At 46.2% G+C, this 23,044-nt stretch overlaps 1 protein-coding gene across 2 annotated transcripts; it reads left to right on the forward strand.

The window, feature by feature from the left end:
• The first annotated feature begins 1,312 nt into the window (after nucleotides 1-1,312).
• MARCO (macrophage receptor with collagenous structure) lies at nucleotides 1,313-12,089 on the forward strand. 2 transcript variants are annotated; one of them, XM_059852607.1, is made up of 15 exons: nucleotides 1,313-1,579; nucleotides 3,476-3,577; nucleotides 3,955-4,191; nucleotides 4,567-4,602; nucleotides 5,515-5,550; nucleotides 5,918-6,025; nucleotides 7,291-7,398; nucleotides 7,495-7,539; nucleotides 8,087-8,185; nucleotides 8,281-8,334; nucleotides 8,825-8,869; nucleotides 9,028-9,135; nucleotides 10,330-10,371; nucleotides 10,689-10,865; nucleotides 11,175-12,089. In XM_059852607.1, the coding sequence occupies exons 1-15, from the start codon at nucleotides 1,393-1,395 to the stop codon at nucleotides 11,303-11,305; spliced, it is 1,515 nt and encodes a 504-aa protein (XP_059708590.1). In that variant the 5' UTR covers nucleotides 1,313-1,392; the 3' UTR covers nucleotides 11,306-12,089. The 2 variants fall into 2 exon arrangements, with proteins under 2 accessions (XP_059708590.1, XP_059708589.1); XM_059852606.1 differs by lacking the exon at nucleotides 1,313-1,579 and adding an exon at nucleotides 2,270-2,453.
• Nucleotides 12,090-23,044: the final 10,955 nt, after the last annotated feature.

Genomic DNA, 23,044 nt, shown 5'->3' on the forward strand with positions numbered 1-23,044 from the left:
AGGAGGAGAGGGACCAGACCTTCTCACAGACAGCCTGAAGGGTAAGGCTGAGGGCCCAGCATACGTGTCCCATAATGTCCCATAATCTGTTATTCTATAAATAACCCCATTGCTTCAGCAAGACATCAACCTAGGGAGACTGCCCTGAATCAGCAGTTTCTTTTCTTTTTTCCTTTCCTGATTGCAAAATCAGAGACGACCTATTGCTGCAGTCAGTGATGGTACAGTGAGAAATGAAAGGCAGCAGAAAGCAGGACGGGAGCACAGGCAGAGGCTGAGCCAGCATGTTGGGACACGGTCTCTGGCACCAGGGCGTGGTCCAGACCCTCGTGCACTGGGAAATCTGCAGCCTGTTTGCAGAGACTGACATCCAGATAGAAATGCACCACAACCTCCCAGGCAGCTAAATGCCCAACTGAGCAATGAGAACGTGGCAGCTCACAGAGCTGCATGAGGCTGCATCAAATAGCTATAAAGGTTTCACCAGCTGGGTAGGCAACTCCAGCTCATGACTTTCCCACCAAAAGTGGAGGCTTGGACTTCAAAACCCAAAACACTGCAGTTCAGGGCTGTCAAATTAATGGAATCTACTCCTGCTTTTACACCCATGCCAACTGGGCCACTGAGAGTGGCAGGGCCACAGCATGACCATGAATCACGTGAAAACTTATCCGAGCTTCTTTCTCAGGGAAGGAGGGCACAAAGACCTCATTGAACCTTTTGTCTTTAGGCAGGTTTTTGAGAACTACATCTGCCAGCTAATTTTTAATACTTTGAAATAAAATGGATTCGACTAGAAGTATTATTAAAAGTCTCTCTGCTGTAAATCTGCTCTCTGCATGCACCTGAATCACATCCATCCCTATAAACATCCACTTGGCAGCACAAACACAGTCATTCCCAGCTCATCACCCAGCAAGAGTAGATGGTTCCAGGCTTGTGAAGAGTGGTCAGCTGAACCACCAGAACCATCAGAAATGTGCTGGATATGAGCCCTTACTCTAGTGAGGAGGTGATGCCGTGATGGGAGATGTTGCACAGGCATTTACTGTGGCTCAGCTGATTGGTGGTAACCTATAGAGCCCTCCTAACTCAAGGGGATATCTGAGACCTTCACAAGGAAGCAAATTATCCCAATTCCCACACAGAGTGTAGCAGAATGTTTAAAAATGGAGGATTCCTCTTCCTCCCTCCTGGGAACAAACCAGGTCACAGCTGCACAAGCACATTTGAAAGGAGAACACAGAAGCAGATTCAAAAATCCCCAAGTGTTTGTGGTCTAAGGCTTTCAGAGATTTGTACATCAGGTGCAGAACAGAGGGCTTCATTCTGCACTGTCAGGGTGTGGATCTCCAGCTCACCCCTGCCTGAAGCTCTGCCACACTCCATTCCATGGCCAAGCAGGGCAGTGAGGAGCCAGGGATGGACACAGCCCCAGGGCTGGACCCAGACCTGCAGCCCAGGACCAGGTGTGACAGTGACAGCCTTGCACCTCGGAGGGGGCAGGACGTGGTGCTGGCAGCGTGGATGAGGAGGGCTTTGCCCAGCTCCTACCAACAGCTCCTGCCTCTGGGCCTGGGTGAGTCACTTTGCTTTGCAAAAGTCAAACCTAAAGCAAATGGAGATGTCAGAATGCCAAATGCCAGGGGGAGCTTGGCAGGATGAAGGCATTGAAATGGTGAAGAGGTAGGAATTGTATCCATGGGTGTGAAAAACTCATCAGGGAGGAAGCAGGAGCTGGAGAGAGCTTTTCAAGGAGGCTGCAAGTGCCTCTTCTCCATATCATCCCAAACCCATTTGGGTTTCAGCATCCCCCCATCCCTCCATCATTCACTTGTCTTTACAACTCCTCCTGATCCTTTCCCTCCTTGCACTTGAGTCACACACAGCCACCGAGGTGTCACCATGGTGCACATTACTGTGAGTTTCACTGTGACCAAGTCCTCAGCCTCCCCTCCCAGGAGAGCGATGGCCAAGCTAACATTGGACATGAAATCTTCTTGGCTACCTGAGGAGGATTACTTGTGTTAGAAACAAAATGTCCATCTCATGCCTAATTCTGCCACAATGCAGAGATGCTGAATAGCTCCAGGTTGAAGATCTTTCAGGATCCCAAGGCTCCCTGGACTCCTACTGAGCACATGAGAGCAGCTCAGCATCTTAGCTGTGGGATTTTTTGAGGAACTGTTCAAATTACCACATCAGAGTTCTCAGCAGTCTATAAAAGCTGAGCAGATAGGAAATGCATATCAGAAAACATATCAAATCAGGAGGCAGAGAGGAAGTACCTCCAGTTCTTTATTGTCCATGGCTTTGGGATAGCCACAAGAAATTTGTCATGAAAATTACAGACAAACACAGGGAAGACAGAAATTCGAGTGATATGAACTCTTTCAGTGTTTCAGAAAAGATTGGGTTTGCTTCACCTGCTATCACAACCTTTCAGATAAGTGGTAAGATTTCTTTTTGTTTAATGGATTTATATGGATTTTATCTGGTCTAAAACAACATATAAAAATGAAATATTGCATATTAGATGCTCTTTGCAGTGATTTTGCTAGTTAATTAACTGCCATTTAAAAGTAGAAGTATGTCAAACTATCCTTTCTAGCCAAAAGCTGATGCTGAGCATCAGAAAAAAACCCAGTTATTTTCCTGTCTTAGAAAATGTATAATTTTCTTGAGTAAGACTTTCATGTGTAATAGTTAGGATACTAAAATCACCAGACTCAATAAAAAAATGTAAGTTTATGAATTTTCAGCTGAATATAAAAGCTTCGTTGCTGACTAAGCCATTCTATTGTAAAACCAATTAAAATATTGTACTCTTTTAAAACTAAGACTTTAAACTCCTGATTACATTACTTTGAAAAAAAGGAAAAAACTCAATTGAGGGTAACTTACTGAATGTCTGATGTAGTTACCAATGCTTCTGAAATACTTTTTTTCTCCCTGAAGGCCAAAATTCAACAAAGCCATTTATTTCCTTTACACTTGCTGGTAATGATTGATTTTACATCTTATGACTTGTTTCAATTTGTTCTGCAGTTCAGTTTATTATTGATTTTTCATTTGTTTTGATGCATACATGCATCACTGTTGGAATCACACTTATGCAGTGCTTTGGATGGAGAAGGGATTGCTTCGAGCAGCCCTCTGAATGGCAGCCTGGGACAAGTAAAAATGATGGAAATGGGGAGTTTATTGGTGCAGAGAGGGGGAAATCACCACACTCACACTGGATTAAGTCTTGATGGAGCTGAGCTGGTTAAATGAGCTCAGGAAAAGGCGGCCAAGCAGGTTGCAGTGCAAAGCCTGGGGTGGAGGAAAGCAGCCTGCCTTGCTCCCACAGAGGGACCTCGCAGCTCCACACCTCTGGAATGCACTGTGGCCAAGCCTGGAGAGGCTGCAAGCACGCAGAGCTTGTAGGGGAGAAATGCGGGAGAGTGTCTACCCTTCCTCTCTTGGTTTTTAGAGCCTCGGAGCCACAAAAAGGCATCCACATGCTGTACTCGGGCAGCCCTCAGCATCTACCTGCTGCTGCTGACGGCCGGCCAGGGGCTGCTGATGTACAAAGGTAACGCCACAACCTCGCCGTGGGCTGGGCATCAAAGGGGAGCTCTGCTGGGAGCTCCCGGGTCAAGCGGGAATGAGCGCCGGGTCTGACACCTCCGAGGGAGCGGAGAGGCTCCCCCGCCCTCCGCCGGGCCAAGCAGCGGCTGCAGGAACGATTCCCCCGCCCCGTGCGTGTGCTTTGCATTCGCAAAAGCGCTCCCAGCTGCGCTCCCGGCTGCAGCGAGGACTGGCACATGAAAACCATCTCCCCGGGTCAGACAGGGGTGGTCTTTATCCCCCGGTGTCCCCCCCAGGTGCTGGGAACTGCTCTGCCAAACACCCATTTCCCAGCCAGAGCGGGCCGTGAATATTCACTGCATGGGCTTTTTGTTTCCTCAGTGTTTAAGATGCAGAGAGAGATATGGAAACTTCAAGAGCAAAATGCCTCCTATACAGAAGAGATTCTGCAGCACTTCTCTGCCAACCATCTGGCCTTGTCGAGAAGCTCTGCTTGGAAGGGCTTTCTCATGGGACAAGAAGAAAACTGGAGGAGAAGCTTAGAAGAGGAAATCACCATAATTAAAAGCAACAATGCAAACCTGATGATGAGGATGAACAACATCACCCTGGTTGCAGGTATGGCTCTCCATGCTGGCTCTGCGGTGGGGAGACCTGGCTCCTCTGCATCCCTAGTGGGGCTGAAAACCCAGTTTAGTTTAACTAGGGCAAGATTCAATCTCCCTGTTAGTTCTGTCCCCATGCCCAGGATGGGAGTCAACTCCAGACCAGGGAGCACCTATAGGAGCTGGAGCACTGCCCTGTGCAAGCCCCCAGATCCCCTTGCAGCTTCACATGCAGCTCTGGGCTTGTCTTCCCTTCTGTGACTTGTAGATTTGGATTCTAGGTGCCCTCCAGAAGGGTTGTGTCTCCAGCCCACATCTCAATCCCACACTGCTGTGCTCCTCACTGACTGCTGACTGCTGAAAAATACCCATTAAATATTTATTTCAGGGCCTCCTGGACGCAAAGGAGATCCTGGTCTGCCAGGTATGTTGGTAACTAAGCCACAACTTCTCTTTTCCTCTTCTTCTTCATTTCATCTAAGATACCTTAAGTGAGGATTTGGGTCTCCAGACCCAGACCCTACCCAGTGTGCAGACACCCAACACCCTGGTCATGAGGTGACCTGCTGTAAAAAGCAGGTGTAAAGCCTGTGTGGAGGCTTTTCACTGATCCTCCAGGAGCCTTGGCTTGCCCACCTGCTCCCACAGAGGTCGATGCCCACCCTGTCCCTAGGAAAGCATTGGCACAGACTCAGGAATGAGGTGGGTGCAAGTTCTGCACTCCACAGCCATGCACAAGCTGCTGCCCTGGGTGCCTGGGGGTTTGGGTAGAACTGCCCCTGCCACAGGAGATGAATATCTCCAGACTGTGAGGATTCAGCAGGTCCTGATCTAACGCTGGCTCCACTCTGAGCAGAGGTTGGGCCAGGCAACAGTTTCTATGATCCTGTGATGATGATCTAAGATGCAGGCCTGTAACTCATCCATCCTTACTTCTTGGCTACACTGACGAGATTTTCTGAAGGAAAAAAAATTTTAAAATTGTGTTTTCATATGTTCCTGGCTGCACTTAGGACGTTGAAACAGCACCTCCTGCCAAGCAGTGTTATTACACATCAGAGCCCAATTGTTCAGTGCATTTCATGAAAGATCTCCCCAATGGTCCCCATGAGCTGGGCTTGGCAGGAAGACAAGCTGGCCCCTGCCCAGCTGAGCACTCAGCTGAGCTCCAAGGACTTTACTCAAGTGGTTGTTCTGGTCCCTGCCAGCTGAAGATTGGCCTCACTGGTGACTGAAATTGTACGAGCAAAGGATGATTAAAAATTCGTCTCTTCTTCTTAGCCATTACTGTGAATAGATGATGTGTGTCAGCTGATATATGTATTTTACATCCCAGGGTTACAGGGACCACCAGGGACAAAGGGAGACCAAGGTAAGGCTTTTTTGACACCTGAATTACTTCTGTGGATGAACATAAAGTAGCTTTATGGATGGTTTTATGAGCAATCTCGTTCTCAGCCAAGGTGCAAGTGAGTAAGAATGTCATTGGAGCTGAAAGAAATAAGCCTATGTAAAGCTAATGTGAGCAAAAGCAAAACTTAGCTGGAAAAAAATCTTATTTTAAAAGTCAGTGTGCAACAGCCACTGGGGGCCAATTTCCTGCTGTCACCAGCACCACTCTCAAGTGCACAGAGAGTGGAGTTTGGCTCAGGCTCACAGCTGTGGTGGGTGTCCTGCTGCTGGCACTGACTACACATGGCACCCCAGGAAGCATCAGAAAAGTGGTGTTGTCCTTGCAGGCACACGTGGACCCCAGGGGGACAAGGGGAGCAAAGGAGCTCCCGGTCCTGCTGGCCCAAGTGGTGGCCCAGGAGTGAAAGGAGAAAAAGGAGACATGGGGCTTGCAGGTAAGACTTCTTCACTATCTTAATATTTTGAATGTTCTTACACATATTTCTTCTTAAACTCATTCTACATAAAACACCAGAAGAAGTTTTCATAGGTCAGTATTCATAAAAAATCCAAGCAGCCCTGAGCATGGTTTGCCAGTCAGTGAGGGAGCTGGGTAAACAGGACACCTGACCTGATCTGAAGGGGTTTAATTTCATGTAATGCTTCAGCAAATCTCCCAAAGGAGGGCTGGGGCAAGGGGCCATGCAAAATGTTGATTCTGCACCATGGAAGTCTCTTTACAGAGTGACCTGTGTCTAATGAAAGCCACAGATATTCAATTATCAGCCTACCCCAGATTAAAGCAGTGATGTTTGCAGTAGGATTTCTATGGTATAAAATAATACCATATAATTTATATGCACAAGCATGTGGGTATTAATCCTCATTTTAGTGGAACCTCTTTCTGAGAGCTTTATGAGCAACTTACATAAGCCTGGCTTTGCACACCTGAAGTAGAAGGGCTATGCCACGTGTTTGTCCCATGCAGCATGAATTATGGATAGCTGTTCCTCAGGGGTCTTACATGGGCTGAAAACAGGAGAGGAAAAGGAAGCAGGTGATGTGTGTGTGGTGCAGAGCAGGGAGACAGTTGGACAGGTTGGTAAGAGCTTCCTCAGATCTTCTATCAGCTCCTGAATGCCCCAATGCTCTCATTAGCACAGGATGCTCCAGGAGAGAAGAGTCATTGTGGGATAATTCTAGAGCAGAAAGATGAAGGAGAAGTCCTCAAATGAGGCACTTTCAAGAAATTCAGCTCCTTTGGAGCATGCTGATCACCCGTTCAGAGAAGACAAGGTTAAGGGGAGATGACAGAACTCTCTGGAAGAGCAGGAGTGGAATGTGCTGCTCTGTATCTCCACTGTGTCTGGCAGAAGGGAAGAATTCAGATGCAGTAAGGGATATTTAAATAGAGAAAACATTCCAGTAGGAGGGATAGTTTGGGGAATAGATTGGAGAGGTGTCATGGCACCACTGCAAGCCTTTAACAGCAGGCCAGACAAACATCTGGCCAGGGGAGGCTGACAGAGCCAGAGCTGGATCAGACAGGCCAGCTCTGTCCTCCTCCAGCTTTATGGTGACAATGTCACTGAATGGCAAATGCAGGTGTGAGGCCAAACCTTGCTGCTGGTGTGGCCAGACAGAGGTGTTCCACAGGCTGCAGAGACAACAAATCTGGGGTTTTTTTTAATTTACATGTGTGTGCTGTGCTCTTTGATAGGTCCCCAAGGACAGAAAGGTGACATGGGCCATAAGGGAGGCCCTGGGGTCCCAGGAGCCATGGGTCTTAAGGGTGAGCCTGGATTCCCAGGAGTGCCAGGTTACCAGGGTAAGTGCAGAGGGCACAGTGGGACAGGGTGCAGGGCTGCCCCACCGAGGGGCTGGGCTGAGCCTGCTCTGCACTGATGCCAGGGTGTCATTACAGGGAGCCCGGGGAATCCTGGACCTCCTGGGCAGAAAGGAGAGGCAGGTAAGCTGTGCAGAAGGTGCAAATTCTTGTGGAGGCAAAAGGCTGATCTCTTTAATGTGGTGTTTCATGACAAGGAAAGCTGCAGCTGGTCTAGATCCCAGCATGGGTAAGAGAAGATGATGATTAGATGAAGAAACCATGCCAACATTTCAATGTCATCCAAACTCATCCAGCAGCCTTGGCTGTCTCTTCTGGGCCCCACTCACTGTGCAGGAGACTGAGAGGGAAAGAAGGGCCATGGCCTCCTTCCTGGCACCTGTGCACACACAGGGGCAGAGATTGGCTGCTCTTTTGGGAAGAACTTGTGCATTTCAGGGCTGGCAGTCAGCCAGGACCTGGTTCCATGCAGCCTTTCACTCCAGATCACCCCTGACTGCATTGCTAAGATTAGCACTGCCAGGATTGCAATTTGGAGACAGCCAGTGTTTGTTTTGCCTTCACAAGCTCAGCTCAGTGTGCAAGGGCTGGTGATTGAGCTGTCTGTCTTTTGATCTCCTTCATGTGTTGTGTGACATTTCATATTGTGCTGCTTTCACTCAACCTCAAGGTGCAACTGGACAACCTGGACCTCCTGGGAGTCCTGGCCCTGAAGGCAGACCTGGTCAGAAAGGGGAGAAGGGGGACCAGGGTCCCAAAGGTAGCCCAGGTACAGCCCTGCTCAAACCTGTAACTCATTGACCTCCTACTCTGACCTCACTTTGTGTGATAGGTTCACCCTTACTGATTTCTCTTTGATTTTAGGAGCACAAGGCATTGCTGGACTCAAAGGTGTAAAGGGAGAACAAGGAATAGCAGGTAAAGGAGAATAAAACAGGTTTTGGGTCAACAACACACATCAAGCAGACACCAGAAAGGGAGCTGCACCACCAAGAGCAGACCTCTTGAGTGTTCTTCTTGGACTCCCAGTGCATCCCAGGATGCCATGGCGCTCCTGGGGCTCTTCCAGGCTGCTGGGGGCTGACTGGTTGGTTCTGCCCTCTGTAATATGTGTGAGGGGTGATGGGGCCTGGATTTTGGTATAAATTGAAAATGCACCAACAAAGAAGCAGTTAAGGATGAACTTCAGGAAAAGTTGTTTCTCTACTGCCTGTATTTTCTTGTTGGACATGGTCTGCACCAATTATGATATGAAATAAGACACCTGATTCAGAAATAGATGCTTATAGTGTGGACACCAAAACTAGATGAGTTAAAATCAATTGTAAATACTGCTTTGCATAAGCTTTTATAAATGTATAAACATCAGTCTTATAAATGTTTGTTTGTTTGTTTTTTATGACCTCAGGACCTCCAGGGCAAAAGGGAGCAAAGGGAGACCAGGGCCCAGCAGGTAAACTCTTACAGCATGATTTACTCTAATACAAAGATGATGATACAAAGAACTTCAGGTGCCACATTCCACTGTTCTGCATCAATGTGAAATGTCATGTTTGTCATGTCCTTTCCCTGGGAAGGGTCAAAGGCAATGACTTTTTGCTTTCCACCCAGGCACCCCAGGCCCAGTTGGTCAAAAAGGAGCCAAGGGGGATTATGGCCCTAAGGGTCTGAAAGGAGAACCAGGACTAAAAGGAGCCAAAGGAGAGATTGGATTTACTGGTAAGGCTCTTTGCCACAGGTCTGTGGAGCTGATGGCACATTTGGGTTTGGGACTGCAGATCAGCCTTCCTAGCAAAGGCATGTGCAGGGTGTCAGCTGTACACCTGGGAGGTGTGTTAAAAGGCAAGTACACAGGGGCATTAGATTTTCTCAAATCCCTGATTTCACAGAAAACTGGAACAACCCACGTTCCTCCTTGCTTTGTTCAGAGACATCAGAGACACCCTGTGCCTGGGATAAATCCCATGTAAACATGGCACTCAGGAACATGCAATACTGAAGCTATTGGAAACACTTGACAGTGAGGCTATTTAACTACATCTTGCTTGTAGGACACAAAAGTTGTTCAAAAGGGCCAACATTACAGCCACTCTCCATCCTTAAGCCCCCTCCCTTCCAATCACAGAATGTTTCAAAAAAACATAAAACTTGTAGTAAAAAAAAAGCTAAAATAAAAAAGCAAACAGTTGTTACAATAGCCCATGGGAAGCAAACAGGGCTCCAGATGCTTTTTTCTTTTAATTTTTCACACAGAATCCTCAGAAATAAAATAAACTAGATTCTGTGTGGGGCTGCTCCATGCACTGCTCCTCTGGAGCTTTGCAGCTGGAAGATGGAAGAAGTGTAACTGGGCTGGCTCCATGGTCTGGGTGCATCCCATCTCCTGGTCCCCAGAAGGAGACAGCAATGAGTGCTTTCTGGAGGTAGCTTTGGGGAAAGAGCTCTCTGGGTTCTTTCAAACACCCCTACCCTCAAGACAAAGATGCTTCACAGAAATGTGGAGGACTGCTGAGAGCACCTTTCTGCTCTCTCTGAAGATCAAATCCCAGGATGCAGGTCTTCCTGCAAGTACTTTGGGAGATACCATGCCTGCTTCTGGAGATCCCAAAGCCTATCAGAGAAGTCATTTCACAGGTAACAGTGGGAATGAGATACATTTCCCACAAGTGAATGAATATAGGGGATTTTGAAAGTGGCCCTTTTCTTGGGTCACACGTTGGGAATATTTTGCTGTATGTTATCCTACTTTTCCTGCCATGTTTCTTTTACATACCCTTGGTCACTTCAGGGTGTTCATTTTCTACAAGGGGAGGTGTCTGGACTTCTCTAACTCACACAAGTATTAAGAACTAGATAATAACCAGATTTTTCCACAAGCAACTGTCAAATGTTTGCTTTTCTAATTTGAAACAGGTTCCTCAGGACTGAAAGGGAGCAAAGGTGAAAAAGGAGAAGGTACTGGACTTTTACTTCTTCTCTCACTTGCCTTCAGGTATCAGAGCTACCTGAGATCAGGACCCTACCCCTCTGCTCACGCTGGTTAGCCCACAGCACAGCTAACAGAGCCAAGGAGTCTGTGCTCTGAGCTGCAGCCTGGTGTCATCAAATGCAGGAAGGCTTTTGAATTGTTGGGATTTGAGCTACCAGAAACCTCTGGTCCTACCCTGGAGATGGGAACATCCCTGTGTTTTGGTGGTCACTGCTTCTGTCTGTCAATCTTTTTCCTTGCACCTGTATGACCCATAGAGTTTTCTTCTCCTCTGAATTCTCAGCTGGCCCTGGTAATTATGTACGGATCGTGGGAGGAGACAGGAGGGGCCGTGTGGAAATCTTCTACAGAGGGTCCTGGGGAACCATCTGTGACGACGGCTGGTCCACGCGAGAGGCCGGCGTCGTCTGCCGCATGCTGGGATTCAGCCGGGCCGTCTCCTTCTTCACAGCCCCACCAGGTGAGTCCACAGCAGCTCACACCCCTCCAGGCCAGGCCTGGCATGGGGGTTACACACACAGAAAGCACCACAGCAAGGCCACCTGCCCCAGCAGCCAGTGATCTCCTCGTTCCTCTTGGGGTGAGGCAGCTGCATGTCATGTGCTGCTTGAACTGTGCCCAAATGCTTGATTTCCAACAAACCAACCGCACAACCCAACACACACCCTCTGTCCACAGGGCTCCCTTTAGGAAAAAAGGCATATTCCTCCCTCTCCCATCCCATCCAACAGTTTTTTGTTTGTTTGTTTGTTTGTTTAATCTTCCAAAGGTACCGGACAAATTTGGCTTGATGATGTGAGTTGCACTGGGAGTGAAGTTTCAATTACAGACTGTAGCAAGCGCACCTGGGGTGAAAACAACTGCAGCCACAGTGAGGATGTTGGGGTGGAGTGTGCTTGATGGGACACCAAGTCTGTCCTGGGAGCTGCTGCTGCCTCTGCTCTCCATGGAGCTCTTCTTCATGATGCAAACCCAATTTCATCAGGCTGTGCTTCTGTGCCTCTTTACCAGGTCATAGAAATATTAACAAAGAAAGTTGAATTTTTCACAAATCAGTAACAGTTGCAAGACCCACAGGTAACCTGAAACATCCCAGCTGTCACAAAACAATTGGAGCTCAGGCATGTGAGCCAGTTCACAGCTTTTCCAGCTACCTGACATCAGCTCATCTGCAGGAGCTCACACGTGTGTGACCTCTAAGTCCACAGGGGAGGGGATGGTCCACATTAGCTTAGTGCAGTAAGAGAATAGGATCAGTGTGCAGAAACCTGCACTTACTGCAGCTGAGCTGGATAGTCCATCTTCATCATGCTACAGTTGTAAACCTGAGCTTAAAACCCCCAGAGAAGTGCATACACCCAAGACAGCAGATGCTCAAAAATCATCAGACGATCTCTCTGGCATGCAAATATAAATATTGTACAGAAACTATGCTGGTCACCTATTAAAGTGCTAAAAAAAGTGCCTGGGATCTAGGTGCCACACTACCCTGCTTTAGCACAGCACTTGTTTTTGACCTTAGCTAAGTCCTTTGCCTTCTCTGTCAGCGTTTCCTAACCTGTCTCCAGGAGCAATACCCCTTACTTATCTGGTGTATAAAGCTAAGCTTTTCACGCCTTTAGATGTTAGATGCTCCAGTGAAGCAAAATTATGACAAATAAAAAATACAGCAAAGCATGAATAAGCTATCAATTGGTGTTAAATATAAATAAATAAATAAATAAGTGAATAAATGCTCGAATATACAAAGAATTAAAATTATACACACACACACCTGTAGATATAGGGGATAAAATATTGAACTGGGCTTTCCTGTATCCCAAGCGATTGGTGCAATTTACTTTGGATAAATAAAGGTGTCCCTGCGCGGACAAGCGCCGGACCCATCCCGCCGGGAGGCGGTGGGACCTGCGGGCTGAGCCGCGGGCACCGCCGGGACCCATCAGCACCTCCCGGCACCCTGCCCGTCCCCGCAGCGGAGCCGCTGCTCTCGAATGCTCCTTCCCAGCACTAAGGGGAGCTCAAGGGCCGCCGCCGCTCCGCGAAGCCGCTGCGGAGAGCAGCGGCATCGGCCCCGAGGCTGCCCCGGCCCCGCTCCCCGCTGCCTTCCCCCGCGGACAGCCGGGCATCCTGCGCATCCCTCTCTGCTCCGCTCCCTTCAGACCCCGGCACAGGAGCGACACCGACCTGCTGGAGCGAGCCGGAGGGGATGGAGCACCTCTCCTAGGAAGACAGGCTGAGAGAGTCGAGGCTGTTCAATGTGGAGAAGAGTGAGCTCTTAGAGTAGTTTCCAAGTACCTGCAGGAGAGCTGGAGAGGGATTTTTGTCAAGGGCATGTAGTGATAGGACAAGGGCGAATAGCCTTAAACTAAAAGAGATTAGGTGTAGATTATCTGTCAGGGGAAAATTCTTTACTGGGAGGGTGGTGAGCCACTGGCACAGGCTGCCCACACCAGCCGTGGATGCCCCATCCCTGGAAGTGCTCAAGGCCATATTGGATGGGGCTTTGAACATCCTGGTCTAGTAAAAGTCGTCCCTGCCCAGGGATTTGAAATTAGATGACCTTTAAGGTCTTTTCCAAGTCAAAACATTCTATGATTCCATGATCCCAGGAGTGGGAGGGCAGTGGCGGCCACACAGGCCTGGAGATACATCCAGAGGGTGCCTGTGATGTCCCACCTGTGTCATAGGAAAGGACTAAAATGTGTTTTATCCTGTGGAACAACAGACAGCACACACAGTGAGACAAAAACCTGAGTGAGGTGCTTGGTTTGAGGGAATGAGGCAGGCTGTGGTGGTTTCAGTCCTCTGTAACTGCAGCAGGGATCAACCAGTCATCCAAGAAAGGGATTTCGCAAAATAAGAGCAGGTGGGTTTAAGTCACTGTGATGCAGCCCTTTGTACCTGATGGTTTGTCAGAGACTGCTGGGCAGCTGTGACACTTGTACAGGTCTTGCTCCCCACTCCTTAATAGCCAGAAACACAATTTTTAAGGCAAACCCTCAGATTTTACCAGCTGTGTCCCCTTGGAGGGACAGAGGAGGGACAGCTGCACAGCTCATCCCCAGCCTTACCCCTGTGGGGGCAGGACACAAGTGCCAGCAGTGGCATTTGGAGCCTGAAGCTCAGCACTGGGATCCCTGTGCAGCAGGTTTGGAGGGCACTCGTGCCCCACAGGTTCACTTCTCCAGCCTAGGAGAATTTCCACTGGAGCAGGAAGAGTGCCTCCAATCCCCATGGGATGGTTGGTGAGCAACAAAAAATCCTTTTGCATCTACAGAAAGGGTGGCCCTGAGGTTTGTAGGTCCACACCCCCTCCCTCCCAAATGACCAGGTCCAGCTGTTCCACCCCAGCTTCAGACTCCCAAGCACCCTGCACTGCTCTGAAAGAGCTGCCTGTGACAGCTAACTAGGAGTGGCACAGCTTTGCTTATCATTCATGCCAAGCACCAATTAAAAAGACTTAGTTAAGCAAAATGCAATTACACTGTCATGGATAAAAGGGATACAATTAATTAAAATGGAACACTTTCCCTTAGGAATGATGTTATTTCCAGATGCTCCCATCCCTGTCCCTGACCATTCCTCGTGATCTGAAGATGTTTGGGATGAATTGGGGTCTTTTGGGTAGTTTTGTCCCATCTTGCTGGCTCACATGTATTTATGAGGTAAGTTAGCAATGACCCTTGAGGACACAAATCTTTTCTGAAGCCCTAAAAACAGCATTTCCGAGGTATCTGACACTACCTTTCCAAGAAGATGAACATTTCAGAGAGGCTATCTGGTGCCAAGCTGAGAGTTTTCTCCTTTTGGGAAGAAAACTGAGACTTCTGTCATCTCTGAAGGAATGCGGAACAGCCAGACACTGTGGGATATGTGTGTGGCTGGAAGGATTTTTCAAAATTCACAGGGAAGCAACTGAAGTGAGGTTTCCCATCTCAAGCCCCACAGGAAGGGAGAGAAGCTGAAGAGCAAAATGTATACCAGCTAAAAGCCAGTTCTCCAGGGTTCCAAGTTCATGAAGTTTATGCTGAATGCATCATAATACACCTCCTTAGCAACATTATTGATGGTTCCAGCTGCAGAGGTAAAAAAGGCAATTTAATGTGTTTAAGACATTGTATTAAAATATGCAATAAAGGAATTAGTTTTCTCTATTACATTCATATAACAGACAGGTAACCACTTTTACACACATGCAGGCTACATCTAAAGCTTAAACTCATCAATTCATATATAGGACACTAATTGTATTTTCATCCCTCTCTTCTGAAGTCTTCTGATGTTTTAGATCACATCACCACAAATCTGCCAGCACATTTCCTCATTTTTTCTGTTAAACATCACAGTGGAGGGCAGCATCTGGCCTCAAAACCCTAAGACTTTTTTCTGTCTCACTTGGTGTCAGAACTGGTCAGGTTTTGCTTGGTTAACTCTTCCCACCAGCATGGTCCAGCAAAGGCCCAACCAAGCACCCAGTGCAGTGCACAAGCCCGAGCTCCAAGTGTTTCTGATCCTGCAGAGGAGCCAGTTTGGCTCTCACAGGTACTGGCACAACCATGCACTGATGCAGGCAGCTGCTCTGCTGATTTTAACCCAAAGTGCTTAAACAAACTGTTAATGGTGGCTCCAAGTGATTATCCATTTATTTCAGTATTTGTCTTTTTCAAATGTGACCTAAAATCTATAAGTAATTAGTTATTGTACAAGCCACGGTATTGCAAAATGCTTCCCTTCATTTTTTATTCCGACTCTGAACTATAACTCCAAAATCATTCTAGTCACACCAGCCTTCAAAGGTCTAAATGGGGAGGAAGGGGGGCTAACTCCTTAGTATCTTTGAGATTTACAAGAATATTTGAGGATTTTCTGGGGATTCGGTGTGAGATGAAAAAAAAAGAGTTTTGCAGGCAAACAGTGAAACTTATGCTTCCAGTTCAAAAGGAAAGACACATCCAAACAGAGAAAGATATAAATGCTAAAATGCTAAATAAACATTGCTATTCAACAATAGTCTTTGTCTTTTGAGTCCTAGGTTAAAATTATTTCACAGGGACTATAAACACTCCTTTTTACTCTCCTTTGTTGGAGCTAAATGAATTTTAACCACAGAGGTTCCAGAGTGAAGAAGAATTGCCTCCTAAAACTCCTCCCAAGTCACCAAAACACCCCAGCAGAGGAAGGCAGGAGAGGACTTTGGGAGCAGTTAAAGGATGTGAATAAGAAAATAGTATACAAATTGCATTTATTCTGGGTCTGCTTGTGATGTTTTGTATAAATGCTAACAAATAAGTGGCGCTGTGAAGGTGCTGGTTCCACACCATCAGGGTATCAGCAGAAAAAGAAGCACAATTCTGCAATGACCTTGCCTTAGGAAATCCCAGTGGAGTCAAGGGATTCAGAGTGCTTTCAGGCTCAGGCCATAAATCACTCAAGATATGAATTACTGCCTTATTAGAGCAGATTCATAACTGTAATTCTAGATAAATCCACAATTAGTGTGATCTCCTCTGATAACATGCCAACAAGAAAAAAAAAATAAGTCACCTCCTACTAAGCAGAGTAACTATTCAAAGGAGCTGCAACAAACTTTCACAGATGTTGAAGCCAGCAGGATCACTGTAATAATCCCATCTGATCTTCTGCATGGTGCAGGGCAGAAAAACTCCCCCAGGGATTTCTACATCATTTGGAAAATACAGCTTGTTTTCCAGGAAGGTGCCTTACCTTGGTTGAAAGTTTTCTGAAAGCAGAGAAAGCTTTGTATTCCTTAAGAAACCACCTTATCCTTGCCTTATTAATTAATATTCCAGCTCTCTCCCAGTGACTCCAGTCCTAACCCGTGCTGGGACAGCTGAGATCCTTGAGCCACCGAGTGTTGTTGCCTGAAGTCTGCTCAGAAAAGGCTTAAGAGATAAAATAAGTTTTCCTTAGCACAACTAACTTCACCTGGCTGGGACAAGCCCACAACCAGGTTTTGGAAGAGCTGCTTACAGTTTCAAGCAAGCAGCACAGCTCTAAAGGGATGCAAATGCCCTTGCCAGAGTTTAGAGAAATGAGGAATGTGCAGCACATGCCAAGATCAAGCCAGAGGTGACCTTGATAGTTTTACTTCTGCTCAGCATCTGAAAGGGTATTTCTGGAAGGCTTTTGCCATAATAACTGTGGCTCATAGGAACACTGGGACTCTGCTTTTGCTCTGATTTTAAAGGAGATGTTTGACTTTACAGATAGAAGGAGCTCCTTGGGAGTAGAAGGCTCTCAGCACACTTCTGAGGCCCTCAAACTCTTTTCTGGGTGGAAATGAGATCAAACTAAACTAAAGTGGCACTGTTTGCATGAGTAACAACTAATCCAAATTACCCAGGGCTGAGAGATGAGGATCCCAGGGCTAAAAGAACAAGGGTGTTTTTTTCCACACATGGGTAAAGATTGTTGACTCAACTTGCAGGGCTATAAAATTTCTCCAGTAACAAGCAGGGACAGACTCCTACAGCAATGCTGCAGGGAAGGGAAATACCCTGTCTCTGAAAATCCACTTATTTCAACCAGACTGAAAGAGCTGCACAAGACTATAAATGGATCTGGCTGTGGTTAAGGGGTAGATGAGAGAAGGAAGAACACCTTTTGCTTCTCCATTCTTTTTACTTCAAAACAGTAAGATTAAGAGTGGGGAAGTCCCCTGCTTCCAGTTTATTTGCTTTAGAAGCCTTTTTGAGTGCCCCAGTGCAATCTGGCATGAAGAGGGCAGAAGCAGCTCTTTTCTGGACACAGTGTTCTGGCACACTCTGACTTTACACATCACAGACTGGGAAATGTGAAAAAAAGTCACTTTTCCAACATTTTCTTTTTGTTGCTCCCGGATGCACAGTGCCACTTCCCATTACTGGCCAGCATGTCAGCTGTGACCTGCTGGGGGAGACATGCTGTGACTCTGTGGGACAGGCTCAGCACACTGAGGATGTGAGGGTAAAATGTACAGTCCTCAGTAAACATATGGGGTCCAGCTCAGTGAGGGGTCCTGAGCCATGAGACTTCAGCAAAAGAGCTCCAAGCATCACCCAGCACAGGAGATGAAGCAGAGAGTTGTGACCTAGGTCACATCTGCAGCTGGTATAAATCAATATCGCTCTGTTGATAACTGGGGAAATACATGGATTTGTTCCTGCTGATAATTCAGCCCTATTTAGATAATTTCTTTTATTTTGCCCAGCTCTCTAAAACACTGCTTAGCTCCTGGTGAGTCTACTCTTGGGCTTGCAGGTGGGTTGTGTGTGCTGCCCAGCAGCCTGGGAGGAAGGTGAGAGACCCGGCAGCAATAGTGAGTCCTTCCTCAAACCAGGAAAAGCATGCCTAAGGCTAGGAATCCTGAAGTTTTCTAGTGCAGAAAACAGTAGGGACTCTTTCCAAAATGGTTATTTAAACAAGGCATTCTAAATCGAGCTGCACTGATTATTAGAAAGCGCAGTAATTTTCAATCACATGCCACAAAGGCATTATAAAACTGCCGACAACAGCATTTCATCAACGCCTCTGGTTCCAGCTTTCTCCCACCTTGACACTTCTGCAGTTTAACCCTAATTATTGCTGCTTGCCCTGTTATGATGGATGAAGTCCCAAGCCATCCTTCTTCTCTGTGCCATTAAGCTCTCAAGGATCCTGATTCCTTCACTTAATGTGAAGTGATGAAATGGATTCTGGCAACAGAGATGCAAAGTCAGAAAGCTGAAATTCTGTTGAAGTATAAGCACAGAAGTGAGTTGTGTAGAGCTTTCATCCAAATTACTTTAAAGAGACATATTTCATAGAATCATAGAATATCCTGAAGTTCGAAGAGACCCACAGGGCTCATCGAAGTCCAGCTGCTGGCCCTGCACAGGACCACCCCAAGGTTCATACCATATGTCTGAGAGCATTATCCAAGTGCTTCTTGAGCTCTGACAGCCTTGGTGCTTCCAGAACCCAAGCACCCTCTGGAAAAAGAGCCTTTTCCTAATATCCAACCTAAGCCCTTCTGACACAGTTTCATGTCACTCCCTCAGGTCCTGTCACTGGTCACCACAAAGCAGACATCAGTGCCTGCCCCTCTCCTTTCCCTCACAATGCTCTCTTGCAGACTGTGATGAGATCTCTCCTCAGCCTCCTCCTCTCCAGGCTGAACAGACCAAGTGACCTCAGCTGCTTCTCATGTGGCTTCCCCTCAAAGCCCTTCACCATCCTTGTTGCCCTCCTTTGGATACTCTCTAACAGTTCAACATCCTTCTTAGATCATGGTGCCCACATTTGGAGAGGAGAAACTCCTTCCCCAATATAGAAGGGCTTGCTCCCCAGCTAACAGCAAGTACCACAACCTATCTAATGAAGTATATGCGGATCCCTTCCCTATCTATTGAAGTATTTGTGAGTCCCTTCCCTTATCTTTAGAGGGTAGTTTTAATTTTTCCCTTTTATTCAGTTGTACATCTTCTGCTCTTTAGCTCTAACTGTTCCAAGATGTTCATCTGATATGAATTTACAAACCAGATGATAGCCATCATTTTCACATTAAGGAGGAAAACTCATGTACTGTTTCAAAGGCTTTAACTCTTAATCTGTTTTCAGACCTGTATGTACTGCTCTGTTCATATTTCTGACATTTAGTTTCCAAATACTCAGCCTTTTTCAAACAAGACCATGGTAGCTGGCAGTATCTGAAAACACTGATACTGCTAATCAGCAAAAGTCTTGTTGAATTGAAAGAAACCCAAACTCGTCTGTCTTGCATGACAAACAACTAATGCAATGTTGACACATTGAGGCATGGAGCAGAAAGCAGGCCTCTAAGGCCTTTAAGGTTGGTTAAGACAGAAAATATTTTAATCACAGCTGAGAAAGGAAGAGATCATTGTCAGGTTTGGATAGGCTCAGTCAGGTGCTCAGCTGGTGTAAATAAACTCAACTCTGTTTGAACTCTGTGAGGTCAAAACCGTTTATACCCACAGTTATTTTTCCTGAATGAGGTGAACATGTAAAATCCCTTACTTTGTCATTTTCAGCAAGCTTGAGCGCTACAATTCTCCCTAAAATCGGGAGGAATGAGCAGTCTGAAAGAGGACCACACAAGTTATTGTAAGCTGTCAAGGGAAAAAAGGCTGCAAATCAAAGAATATTATGTTCTTCTCCATTAAAAGTACAGGTGAAGTGGATATAGCTGAAAGTGGACATAGACACTTTTCTTCCTTCATGTTCTTGATGCAGCAGAAGAGAGTTTGTCCTGGCAGCAGCATTTCAGGTAAACTGGAAAAAGTCAAATATGTAAATACTGGGTCTGAGCCATCCCATCTGTCCTTTGAGGGTTGCTGAGAGAGTTACCTGGCATGGAAAGTAGAGAAGCCTAGATGAGAGGAACATCCATTTCAAAATGGTCAGAGGAAAAGAAAGTCTAAACTGACCCCATAGTAAAGAGCAGAAATGCAGGGAACCTCTAACAGAATATCAAAATCCCACATTATTATGAAAACAAAGTGATATTTTCAGGGAGTTAGAGATTAGAAATTAGAGTTTGGGCTTCAGAAGTATTTGTAACCATAAATAAGTCAAATTTGAGGAAAAAAGAAACTTCATATTGTCACTGAAACTATGGGAAAAACAAAAACTGTCCAAGAACATTTTTAGTGTTAAAGAATCAAGGCATTACTTTATTCTGTCCAGGATGTGCAACAGAAGTAATTTCACCCACACATAGCCCAGGTTGTCAGAGAAAATCATTAAATGACACATGAATTTTACCAGATTTTTCAGATACTTATAGAGTCAAAGCCCAGAGAAACATGTTGGTTCAATGTTCATTGGTCCCAAGTTACACAGTTCTTAGTATTTGGTTTCCTGTTGGTTATTGATCTTCGATGTTAATTAGGTTCTCATTCTTGGTTCTCCCATCTCTCTTTTCCCAGACCAGGTGCCCCTGACCATGACAGGGGTTATGTTTGGAGCTGATGGTCATTATCTTTTGTGTTATCTTCTGCGTTACTCCCAGTCTGTTGAGATGTTAAGCTCATCAGCCTTGAGTGATGGAACAGTCTTTTGAAAAGAAACCTAAAATTCCTTTTGCCCAGGGGCAAAGGAAAACAAAACTCCTGACTAAATTTATATAAAAAAATTTTTGAACTTGGTATCTTTTCCAACAATATCAAGTCTAAAAAAATCTTGGCACAGCAGATATGAGAACTGGAGCAGTAAGAGACTCTTTTTACGAGCTTAAAGAAAAACCAAAACCTTGAGATTTAGCCACAATGCATTTTTTTTTCCTTACCAAAACTAAAAGCAAAAATATTACCATTTCTAGGGAAAGTGACTGTTAAAGATTTTACCAAGTTTGCATATAATCAATCCACAGTAATTTAGAGGTGATCCCAACAGTGAGGAAAGCAGCCTTATCTATCCCAGGCAGAAGTGGCCAAAAAGAGGAGTTCAGCTCACCCAGCTCTGTGTTTGTGCCACACTAAAACCAATTTAATCCTAATGTCCCCATACCCACTCTGCCAATAAGCACTTCTGAGCATCCCAGCTAATTTCTAGAAACTTCGTCAATGGTAACCATCTGTCATTGGGAAAACACTAGAAGGGGGATTAGTGACAGACTGGCAGAGAATACTGGAAAACTGGCAACATATCTCACTGAGTACAGATGTAAACACAATGAGGACATTGTTTTGAAATTAAAGGAAGAGCAGGAAATTTTGCAGTGTTCTCCTCAGTTGGTTTGTTGGGGATTTTTTTTACCCTTGCCACATCAGTGGGGAAAAAAGGCAAGTGAAAAGACTAATAATAGGGCATAAATGTAAAATTTTGGGGAATTTCCCCTGGGGTCTGCTATCCCTCCCTTACTGCTCAATTGCCACCATTATTGCACGTGAGATGCATGCTTATGCTGCTGCTGGATGAATGCACAGATGCATCTCTGTTATCCTTAGAAGCATAAACTGCTTTTTCTAACAAATACATTGCCCGGTGCTCAAACACACCTAACGAGCTCCTTCTGCCTTGTTTGTTGGAATACAGCACCTTCTGCTGAGACTAAGATAAAACAGAAAGAGCACAGAAACCTCCTGGAAAAGTTAAATGGGGGGACTTAATTGCCTCAGCAGTTCTGCTTCCAAAATTAGAGGGGAAAATGTTTTACAGATGAGAAGATTTTAAAGTGCGCCAATCACAATGAGAGATTCCTGTTTGAAATGCTGATGGTCGAGACATCTCCAATGCCATGTTCATTGCAGAAGGGGAAAATATTCAGAGAACTGCCAAAAATGTCATCCAGGGAGGGAACCTCTCCCCAGACCTTGTCTGCAGTAATAAGAATTTGCTGGCACTTCTGAAGGCAGATGTATCCTCTGCTGAAAAAAGTCTTTCCCATTCCCCCAGTGAAGGAAGACACGCTCCGTGGCTGGTGTGAATCCATATACTGCTGCTCCTCTAGCATCAAAATGTCATTAAAAATCACAGCCTGAGAGGCATTACTGCAGCAGGAGAAGTCTCTGGCAAGGGGCAGCCTCTGGCTGGAGGCTGTGGCTTGGGAAGGCTCTGTAGCATTGCTGAAGCAGACACAGGGGCCAGCGAGTCCCCCAGAGTGGGGCAAAAAGCATGAAGGCAAATTTGCAATTAGTAGGGCAATGAACATGATCCACAGGAGTGGAGGCTGGCTGGGATTGCTCCCACATCTCTCCACTCCCCTCTTTCATCACGCCTCTTGGGGGATCAGCCTGGAGTTAACCAAAGTGATGGAAATACTTCACCAACTTTGACAGACTTTGGATCTGGCTTTTCATGACATTTTATCTTCTCATACTATTCCAAAAGGTCCTACAAGACAACCATAAGGCTGAGATTTCCAAGTCTACTCCCATCACTTTTAACAGAGACTTTTCTTCCACCTGCCGAGACAACCTCGAGCCACGCACGTTAATAATTAAATAACAGCTGAGCACCAGGGGAGGGGAAGTGACAAAGCTGCCAAAATCCTTCCGAGATATTTTGACAATCCACAGCCTGAAAAGATTTTAAATGAGGGTCTGGCCCCTTGTTACTCTCCCACTTTCTCCTGGGTATCTTTAAGCATCACACGAATTACGCCTCATCCATCCCAGAGATGCATATTGATGCCATAACAATATTTCCCACGCTGGACTACACAACACCGAGCTGCAGACACAGTGATTAACAACTGCTTTTGCCCCTGTGCCTTTCGGGCTCCCATCAAAGTAGGATTTGTCCCAATTAATCAGAGCCAGTGTTCCTTGCTGCCGCGCTGTCTGTGCGGAGCCGGTGCCGAGCGCTCATCCCGGATGCTGAGCGCGGCTCTAACCTTTCGCTGGAGTCTGCCGGGAGCTGCTGCTCATTTATACCCAAAGCACAGCGGGTAAAAGGGCAACCAAACATCATTTACCTGGAAGGGAGGTTAAAAGGGGTTTACCAACTTGATGGTGTTTGGCATGGGAAACAAGACACTAATTAACACCTACCCATTGATTAATATTGACCGGGTTGTTGCCTTGTGCAAGTTTTAAGCAGGTAATGCCTGAATTTATTTTTACTTAAGTTTTACCTGTACCAAGAATATTTTGGCTGAACTTCGACCAAACATAAGCTTCCTTCTGGCCTGAC

Source organism: Haemorhous mexicanus, chromosome 8 (assembly GCF_027477595.1).
Source record: "Haemorhous mexicanus isolate bHaeMex1 chromosome 8, bHaeMex1.pri, whole genome shotgun sequence".
NCBI classification, from domain to species: domain Eukaryota; kingdom Metazoa; phylum Chordata; class Aves; order Passeriformes; family Fringillidae; genus Haemorhous; species Haemorhous mexicanus.